The sequence below is a fragment of the Chelmon rostratus genome, chromosome 4 (genome assembly GCF_017976325.1).
Source record: "Chelmon rostratus isolate fCheRos1 chromosome 4, fCheRos1.pri, whole genome shotgun sequence".
NCBI classification, from domain to species: Eukaryota; Metazoa; Chordata; class Actinopteri; order Chaetodontiformes; family Chaetodontidae; genus Chelmon; species Chelmon rostratus.
Window position 1 is genome coordinate 17,911,686 of NC_055661.1, and position 9,971 is coordinate 17,921,656.

At 41.3% G+C, this 9,971-nt stretch overlaps 2 protein-coding genes across 8 annotated transcripts in view; one reads left to right on the top strand and one right to left on the bottom strand.

Moving 5' to 3' along the window:
• LOC121605058 (unconventional myosin-IXb) overlaps positions 1-2,033 on the bottom strand; it is a 54,969-nt gene extending 52,936 nt beyond the window's left edge. For all 7 annotated transcript variants that reach the window (XM_041934807.1, XM_041934805.1, XM_041934809.1 and 4 more), the window contains exon 1: positions 1,641-2,033. The gene's annotated coding sequence lies outside the window, so the exon portion shown is untranslated. The remainder of the gene's footprint in view (positions 1-1,640) is intronic.
• Positions 2,034-6,887: 4,854 nt separating this feature from the next.
• s1pr4 (sphingosine-1-phosphate receptor 4) lies at positions 6,888-9,745 on the top strand. The gene is made up of 2 exons (XM_041935597.1): positions 6,888-6,925; positions 7,877-9,745. The coding sequence occupies exon 2, from the start codon at positions 8,032-8,034 to the stop codon at positions 9,265-9,267; it is 1,236 nt and encodes a 411-aa protein (XP_041791531.1). The 5' UTR covers positions 6,888-6,925; positions 7,877-8,031; the 3' UTR covers positions 9,268-9,745.
• The last annotated feature ends 226 nt before the right edge of the window (positions 9,746-9,971 follow it).

The window sequence follows — 9,971 nt, forward strand, 5'->3', positions numbered from 1 at the left end:
TTACCTCGAGCCGTTCATGAAAGCCTGTCCCACGTGTGGCTTATTAAGGCACGCAGCTGCCAGCATGACAGGAGGAAGTGTAAATACATTATTTCACCATAAGGAAATAACTTGCTAATTAGGTCACTGAAAGAGTACAGCAGTGTTCAGACCAAAGTAAATCAGAGAAATGGAAATAGGGAAACAGAGAGGGTGAGAAGCTTCCAAGTGAGGTGCATGTGTGCGTAATTTTAGTGCTCCTATGTATGATTACTTTTTTCCACCACCCAGACATTAGTCATGTAGCGAGAGGTTGGGCCTGCAGCTTGTGCGGTAGATTTTGTTATGGTTTGGCCAACATGCTGCTGTATGGAAGAAACAGCTGCAAAATGATGACATCGATGTGTTTATTTGATGTGCAATTCTGAACGCATTCGCCACGTTTTAATATTAATCAATGTTTGAGCCATTATCATGATATTAGAACAAAAGTCCCAGACAATATCTGCCCGATATCAAGACAACTAGAGCTGCAATTATTTGACTAGTTGATAAGCTGTCAGCTATTGATAATTAACAAATTGATTTGAGTAATTCTTTTAAGAAAGACAGCCAAAATTCTCTGATTCCAGATACTTTATTGTGAATATTTTCTAGTTTCTTCACTCTTCTATGACGGTAAACTGAGCATCTTTCAGTTGCAGACAAAACAAGACATTTGAGGACATTGTGCTGGGCTTTGAGAAACACCAATCGATGTTTTTCATAATTTTGGCACATTTTATAAGCCAATCAACAATCAATTAATTGAGCAAATAATCCAAAGATTAATCAACAATGGAAATAGTTGTTAGTTGCACACCTAATGGTAACAATACAGTGCAAATATATCTCCCAGCTCTTGATAAACAATGTTGCTTCATTGTTGCTGTATTATACTACTTCACCTATCACTGACAATCAAGGCTGTACTCAGCCATAAATTGTGCTCCATGGTGGGCACATAATAACAGTTATGGCACACTGGCAATTTGGATAAGTTGTAGTTACCCTCTTCAAGACAATATCTGGTTAGGTTTGTGTCAAGGTCTCAAGAGTCTGCAAAACAAAAAAAAAAACAACCCAACACTGTCCAGCTTTTCTGAAATCCAAGTGAGCTTTGTTGACTACAACAAAACAACAAGCCGCTGACATGTAGCGTTAGGTTAGTCACACTATCAATCAGGCCTGGGGACATTACACTGCAACAGGTCAGCCTGCATTCTCAGCTCATTCACACACTGGATGCAACTGTGCTACTGCGGCACTGACCAAACATGCTGCCCTCAACCATCCCTACAGTCAGCCAGGACGGCTGCGATAGCTAGCGAGAGAAGCTAGCAGTCTGTCTTAAAACGGGACGTTTCAAACTACTTTCAACAGAAGACGGTTAAAAGGGGTTAAACGTGACGAGGCGCAGATATTAACTGAGCTACTTCACAATAACTTCCTAGAAGAGCTCTGACAATGCAGTGCCTGGTAGTCATAAAACTGAAACACATATCTAACAATAAACCGAAATATTTCGATAAATTCAATACTTCGCCATAGACACTTCTGCTGTAAAGACCAAGCGTGTACAAAGCCAGTTGGACAAGCAGACAGCATTTAACGTAACTTACCTTTCCCGGCCGTTTTTCTCATTGTCTTGGTGTAATCCTTGACTGCATTCCTAGCGATTTAACCAACTGGTAAAAAAAAAGAAAAAAAGAAAAAAAAACAGCTAACCAAGTCGCACCTTTTCGGCTGTGGCGTGTTTTCTCCTTTCAAGAAATCAACACTGACTTGCACTAACCAAGCTAACAACGGTGGAGTCCCAGACAAAGCTCCCGGTAGATTCAGTTTGAGGGTTTGAAACTGGGGTGGGGAGAAAACAAAACGAACCGACAAAAAACTGTAGCCTACTTACACGCTTATATTAAACAGAGAAGAGCAGTCTCTGAGATAAAATAGGCTCACAGGTCAACTATTTCCTGACAGACTGCGGTTTCAGACCGGCTAACCAGCTAGCCCGTCGCTACTTCCTTTCTCTTTGCCTAAATAACAGAAGCAGTCTGAGCGGTGAAAAAAAAGTTGAGGAAAAAGGCACGAGCCAGATTCTATACAATGAAGGCACCCTGTTGCTCCGGGACATTTATGAAAGAACAGCGCCATCTAGAGGATTACAGCGGTGGCACAAAGCCTCTGGATTGTTACACGACCAGCTCAAGCGATGCACACAGACGTACGTTTTTGTTTTTTAAGTAGAAAATATATATATATAAAGTTAGTCACAAGTGACAGCTGTGTTGTGTTTTACATTGTCTTTTATGAGCTGCGTCCTGCCACCAGCACTTAAGTTCTGTTGCTAACATTACTGGCACAGTTTAGCTGACATTATTACATCCACCATTTTGTCATTAGTGGCTAAGCAAAGAAATGACAGCCACCTTTTACTTTCTCCCAAAATGCCCTTATTGCAACATTATATGTCAGTAGTCCACTCTTCATTATTATTATTAGAACTGTTTTCTAATTGTTTATTTGTGAAATATTAATTATTTTTTTCTGTGATCAGTTTATTGCTAATAAGTTGCTAATATGACACTTTTAAGTAAGTGTTACTGCTGGGCTAACTGTAAGGCCTAGCTTTTGTATTTTGTTCTCTACTCTTACTCTTTTGAACGGAATGTGAATGTTTACTTGATTAATTAATATAGTGACTTAATGTTGATTTTTCACCTGTGATAATTTATTTCTAAATAAATGTTTCTTTTGGTTCAAACTAATCCATCTTTAAAATACATGTGGTAATTAGTATAGTAGGCTGAATCTAGTTGTTTTTTTCATGTGTAAACACTGTCATTGAATTTGCTTTGTTTTATTAAATATTGATGTGACAGTTTGACCATTCACCTCCAGTAAAAACTTGGACAGCAAAGTTAACCACTGTCTTCAAACTTTATTGGCAATGCTCAGCTCACTGCAGATGTGTGTGTGTTGCTGCATAGAAAGTAGGGAAACCTTCCTTTATATGCAAAGGAGTGAGTTACTCACAATTCTGAAGTCAATAAATATTTTGTAATGTTTCATAATTTCAGAGAGCTTTTTAGCATCTACGGCAGTCTTATAACAATGCTGTGTGTTGTCCTCTGAACAGGAGACTGTAATACTGCTTTAGGACCACCAGATGTCGACAGCTCAACACTGTGCAAATCAGTATCCTTACCTCAAAGACTGGAAGTGGAGACTAGAGCAACCACATTGCTAGAAATAGATTGTTTTAGAAATTGCACCAACTGGCCAGATGGTGTGACCATAATAAAAAGCTCTGTCTCGTGACCACTAACCTCTAAACCATCAGACTGGAGTTACCATTTTATTTCTTTCAAGCTCTTTGGGTCTACTACCACCATCAAGCAATTTCTCTGACAAATTGTCCATAATTGACATCAGATTTTTTTTTCACAACACGTTTTAACCCTTTCCATCATCCTTGTAACACAGCGTTCTGATGTTTGTTGTTGTTTGACCGCAACAGATGATGGAAGTTGATGTCAAACAACCACAACAGGAAGGGAGGTGGTTTCCCTAAATGTCTAAGACTCTAAAAGCACCACCCCTCTCTAGCCTTAACCGTCTATACTGAAAGGAGTGCTAATGAGTTGGTGGAAGTTTTAGTTGCAGTGAAAATCTGCAGACTGTCAGCTCTCTGTGCAACATCTTTGTCCACTCCCAGACTTTCATGTTGGGACTGTCAACGTGTTGTGCAATTCAAATTAAATAAATGCAGCTTTAAACGATTGAAGAACCTTGAATTCTATAGAACAGGAACATGCTGTATTGCAGGGGCTGAAATTAAAAAAGGGAACTCTGTCGATTTTACTCATCAAAGTCTGTTTACAGGTCCTGGAGAGAACTGCATATGTGAAAAAGTGAATAAAGTTTTTAATGGTAAAGGTAAAGTATTACATTTTTTTGCATCTATTTTAAGAAAAAGACCCTAAAGTACATCACATTTGCATTTAGACATGTTCAAAATCAAATTGACGACATTTTAAAATGGCAACAAAAAAAAAAAAAAACTGTGTGAACAAAAGTTCAACTGTGATTACAAAAAAAAAAAATGTCCTTTCAGGTCAGGTCCTCCATGTGCTTGGAGCTAAGCAGCAACTGAAAAGCTGGATGCAAAGCTAAACATGGAAGTGCCTAAAGATGAAGTCTGTGTAATACTCACTTAACGCTGACACTAAGAAAACTCTGGGCTCGTCTGTTGCTCATTCCTGCAAACTCTGCGACTTCTACATGTGCACATGTGTACACATTTCCTGCAATGCTGCAGCTATAGGCATCCTACACTGACAATTCATAATATTCTAATGTTGAAAACACAGTATATATGATACACACATGGTGTTTAATTCTTTACTAGATCATATTGATTGATTGTTGTTTTATCAAAGTTATGTTATTATATTAAAACTGAGCAACAAACACTCAGTTTTATTAAATGACATACAACCTACTCTTCATTAAGCTTTTTAAAGCCCTACATCCCTCTGCATTCATACATTTTGACAGTTGATGGGTTTAAATCCCACCCAGTCGGCGGGGGCTTTTCTGTGTAGAGTTTGCATGTCGCCATGGGTTTCCTCCCACAGCCCAAGGACATGCAGGGCAGGTGAATTAGAAACTCTAAATGCCTGTAGATGTGATAGACCTGCAACCTGTCTGCATGCTCTCCAGCCCAGTGCATACTGGGATAGGTTTCCACTCCCTGCAGCTCTGAACAGCATAAATAAATGCATTTGTTTATGCTGCCGGGAGCTGAAGCCTGTCCCAGTATGCACTGGGCGGGAGAGCATGCAGACAATGCAGTGCAATGCACTTCCCGAATTTCCCCAGCTGGGGATTAATAAAGTCTTATCTTATCTTATCTTATAAGATGATGATGGGAATAGTTTAGTGGATATCATTTGATGAATAAAAATATTGGAATATGGACCAATGTGAGGGCACAAGCACAATCTTGTTTACAACCTCTACAGGGCTTGTTTTGCCTATCTGTTGAAACGAGCGTGCACACACACACACACACACACACACACACACACACACACACACACACATACGCAGTTGCGGTTTTAAATACGCACTTTGTGGTTACAGTGTTGTTTGAAGATATATTTTCAGAGTAACGTTTCCAGCAGTTGTCGTGGGTGTTGTTTAACACCTCAGACTGCTATAGCTTGATGTGTATTTTTCTTTTTCCTCATTTTATTTACACGTGCGGGCCTGTCACACTACCATCTATCATATGCCAAACTGTTTAATATACAGTACGGCTCCTTGATGCATGTCTGTTTTTTTTTTTTTTTTCATGGCACATCTCATGGCTGAAAAGGAGAAGTGTGTTTACAAATTAGTTCAACTGGCCCATGAAGTTCATATCTTATTCCTGCCACACAATGTAGGTCAAGTCTCTCACAGTTATACAGTCTTTCTGTCTTTGCATACTCTCAAATGGGGAAACCACACAAACTGGAGATCTGTTGAATAAAACCACAGAAACATATTGTAAAGGACAGATAGAAGATGATAGATAATACCCACTTGCAATTTTTCTTTTTATTGGAATAATATAATTTTCTATGAGCATGAAAAACAATGTTTTCTTAGAGAAACATTAGGAGACTGGCATGATTATACTCATATTTTCTCAAAGGTTTAATTTGACCTTTTTTTTAGCATGTTTTTGAAGCATTTGATAAATGATAATTATAGTGCCCTGATACAATTAGAGCCTACTCTGTTGAAAGCTAGAAATATATAATCATAGCTCTTTGAAAAGTCTGAAGGGCAAATGTGTTCAGCCACGAGTTCTGGCTTTACTCATATTTGAAAAGTGGTTTCTTGATTTTGGGGTCTGGCATCACTTTCTTGGTGTTTGCAAGATGCCTCATATGCTGGGTCTCAGTATATATTATGCGTTTTTGGTTGACTTGAAAGTGGTCATGGTCTCAATGCCACTGCCTGTCTTATGGCATGTGGTTAGGGTCTGCTGGTGCATGGTCAGAGGTCTGTAAGTGTGCCTTGCATGGTGACAATAACAGCATGAAGAGAACTGTGGAACGGCGTCTACCCAAACCAACCACAGCTGTGCGATGAGACGTATGAAACCCATATCTGCAGGGAGGGGCACATTTCCATCTGATCAGGAGTTCCTGTTTTTCTCTCGTACTTTCTGAGAAATATTGAGAAAAAATCATTCTAATTTGAGGCTTTTGTAATAAGGCCTTGACTCGGTGACAGGGTCTCGTAAGAAGCGTAAGTGACATTCTTGCCACATGTCCTTAAAAACATTGAGTCATATTATTTTACAAAACATTTACAACTGGCCTAGTGTGGCACATTTTGAAAGAACCTTTCCCGTATAAGTTATCATAGGGCACCTTGAGCAACAGGGTTTGATGCGCTGTTGTAGTAAAAAAAATGCTGAGATTACCTGAGAAAACCTGCACAGCAGAAAAGTGGATAAAAATTGTTAAATATCACTTAGAATAAAATTTTGTGGGCAAATTGAAAAATAGATTTCAAATAGTTAGAAGATACCTGCCAAACAATGACTTTTTCAATTGTGATTGTATTTTAGTTGTTGCCTTGACTGTTTACAAGGTGACAGAACAAAAGGACTGCAATCTCTCTGTTGCATATCCAGTGTTTGTGTGTGTGTGTGTGTGTGTGTTTGTGTGTGTGTGTGTGTGTGTGTGTGTGTGTGCGTGTGTGTATGTGTGTGTGTGTTGGTGTGTGTGTGTTGTTTTGGGTGTGGTGCGCGACTGCCTAACCTTACTGGCTTACTTCCCCATCAAAAACGTGCTGCAAAAATCTGTATCTTCTCACAAACTCAGCATCAGCCCCAGCAGCCAGAGTAAGTACTCCCCACTGCACAGCATTCACTTCACTCTGCAGCTGTAGGAATGACCTCTAATGGATTTTATCAGCATATAAGAGAATAGCTTTGAATGCAATGTAAAATATTTTCATTTTAAAACGGGTTTCAGAATTTCCACTTAACTCTTGGGTTGCAGCATGTAGTACTTCATGTGGAAAAACTGTATTGCATTTTTTTTCAAGTGTTTGCTTAAGATTCTATTTAAAATGATATGAGCTTTGGAAAAAAGCTTCTCGTCTCTCATTTTATTTTTGATTAATTAATTTTAATTGATGTCATTGAAGAGAGTTTTAGGGGGGGCAAAAGAAAAAAAGTTTTGTTCCATTTTGCATACATTTATCACTATACTGCAGTAAATCGGTCAGGAATATTCTAAGAGGTTTTACGAAGTAATTTTCCAGTATTGTGCGTATTTCCTTCATGTGGTGATTTAAATGCCCTCTGCAGCTGCTTGCTCATCCTGTGTTAACCACAGCTAGGTGGAGTGTTGTGGCACACGAGGGAGGCATTTAAACGATGCCTTTTAAATTGATTGACGCACCATGATGAGAAAGCACACAGTACAGCTGTGAGAGCAAGGTGACTTTTGTTTTCAGCAGCACGGTGGATCAGTAGTCAGCACAGCTAGAAGGTTCTGGGTTCCAGTCCCGGCCAGTGCAGGGCCTTTCTGTGTGGAGGTTGCGTGTTCTCCCCTCACTTGAGTGGGCAACCCCCCCATAAAACATGTACATTAGGTTAATTCTCCTGTCCAAGCAGTTAGAGCTGGATTTGGTCTCTGGGCACCGCACAATGGTTGACCACTGCTCTTCAGGGATGGGCTGAAATGCAGACATCAAATTATACTACATTGTACCATATGCATAAATGCTATGTGTCAATAAAAAACGACTTTATTTCACCTTATTACCTTTTCTTCTTTCTTCTTAGGCGTGTGCTGTGTGCAGGCAGAGCTCCAGTGGTTAGAGTGTGAAGATAGCCTGTTTTATCACAGGAGTTCCACACTAATTCCAGTGCAGCTCGTACCAGCTCAGTTCAGCCTGTTTCCACCCACAGCCTTGATCTTTCCCAGCCCAGCCGTCACTATGGATGTCCTCTCCTCCCTCACTTCAGCCTCCTCGTGCCCCCACATGTACCACTTACCCAGTCACCCCAGCAACACCACCATATCAGACGCAGCCACTGGGATCAGCCATGTGATCCTGCGGCACTACAACCACACTGGCCGCCTGCAGAACAGGACCATCTCAAACACCCAGAACCACATCAGTGCCATCACGGCCGTCTTCCTCATCTTCAGTATTTTCATCATCCTGGAGAACCTCCTGGTGCTGGTGGCTGTCATCTCCCGCATCCGCCACAGCCGGCGTTGGGTTTACGTTTGCATTGCCAACATCACTCTCAGCGACCTCCTCACCGGCGCTGCCTACGTGGTCAACATCTGTTTGTCTGGCAGCAAGACATTTCACCTCACCCCTGCTCTGTGGCTCTTCAGGGAAGGGATGCTGTTTGTGGCCCTGGCAGCATCCATATTCAGTCTGTTGCTGATCGCTGTGGAGCGCTACACCGCCATGATGAAGCCGCTGCCCCAGAAGTCAGCCAGGAAGAGTTACTATAGGATCTTTGCCTTGGTGGCACTCTGCTGGGGGTTTGCCCTGGTGATTGGCTTCCTCCCATTGCTGGGCTGGAACTGTGTGTGCAGCCTGGATGGATGCTCCACCCTCCTCCCTCTCTACTCCAAGACCTACATCTTTTTCTCACTCACCATCTTCTTTGTCATCCTCCTGGCTATTGGCGTGCTCTATGGTGCCATCTACAGCCACGTGCACAAGAGCACACAGCTGGGCCCCCAGCGCAGTCGCAAGCGCTCCTTGGATTTGCTAAAAACTGTGATCACCATTGTTGGGGTCTTCATGCTCTGCTGGGGGCCACTGTTCCTGCTGCTACTGGTGGATTTCTTCTGTGTCTCCCGCCAGTGTGCACCACTGTTCAGCGCTGACGTTTTCATCGCCCTGGCTGTTCTCAACTCCGGCATTAACCCCATTATCTACGCCCTGGGCAGCAGTGACATGAGGAAGGCTATCGCTGAGCTGCTGTGCTGCTGCTGCCTGAGGTCTGGCGTCTGTCACCCAGACACATTCACATCCAAGGAGACCAGCAGCACCTCTGGGAGCAGGAGGGACAGTCTGAGGAACAGTTTTAACAAGGTCAGAAATCTGAGCGTGGCCTCTCCGCCATCAACCCCGAGCAAGCCTCGCAGAGCACCCAAAAAATATCGGCTGAGCTCCACCACCAGCTGCCTGTCAGTTTCAAGTGGTTAAACCACAATCTGCTCCCCTCCCAAGCAAACAAGACCTGTGTGCACTGATACACATCTAACCGTTTCCTCTCCTCCAAGTTTTGGTATGAATGTTCAATGCTTTGCCTGCAGGTAATTTTGCTGATGATTGCACAGCGTCAGAAAACCCGCGAAAAATATGAATTTCAAACCACAGAAGACAGGAGTTTTTTTGTGTTACCAGATATTTCTCAGATATATCTCAATGCTTTTTACACACTTACTGGATTGAACTGTTGTTGCACTGTAGCCTACTTGTTATTATTACTCAGTCAAAATAAAAAAATAATGTTTTATATATATTAAGGCAGATTATTAATAAGAAGCATTACCTACAACATGTGCAGAATGGGAAAATATGTATATATGTGTATTGCATTGTACTGTAACAATTTGAATAAGCCTGATGTTTTACTGTATATTTACAACTGATGGAAATATAAATAAAGTTTATTTTGCTCTATAAATGAGTGCATGTTGTTCAGTAAGCACCTCTGCTACCTTTGCTTTCCTCTGGAGGGAGACACATCATCAAAGCCTTGGCTGGCTCCAGCAGATGGATCAGATGAATCAAAGGGCCTGAGGTTTTTCCAGACTGAAAGAGTGCTTAAAAGATTTCTAAGTTTATTGTATCTAAATTTTACGTAGTTCATGACACTAAAATGATCATATCTTTATCTCTGTCCA

Bases quoted from the DNA above. Each gene is read 5' to 3' on its own strand.
- s1pr4 (XM_041935597.1), top strand. From the start codon at position 8,032: ATGGATGTCCTCTCCTCCCTCACTTCAGCCTCCTCGTGCCCCCACATG.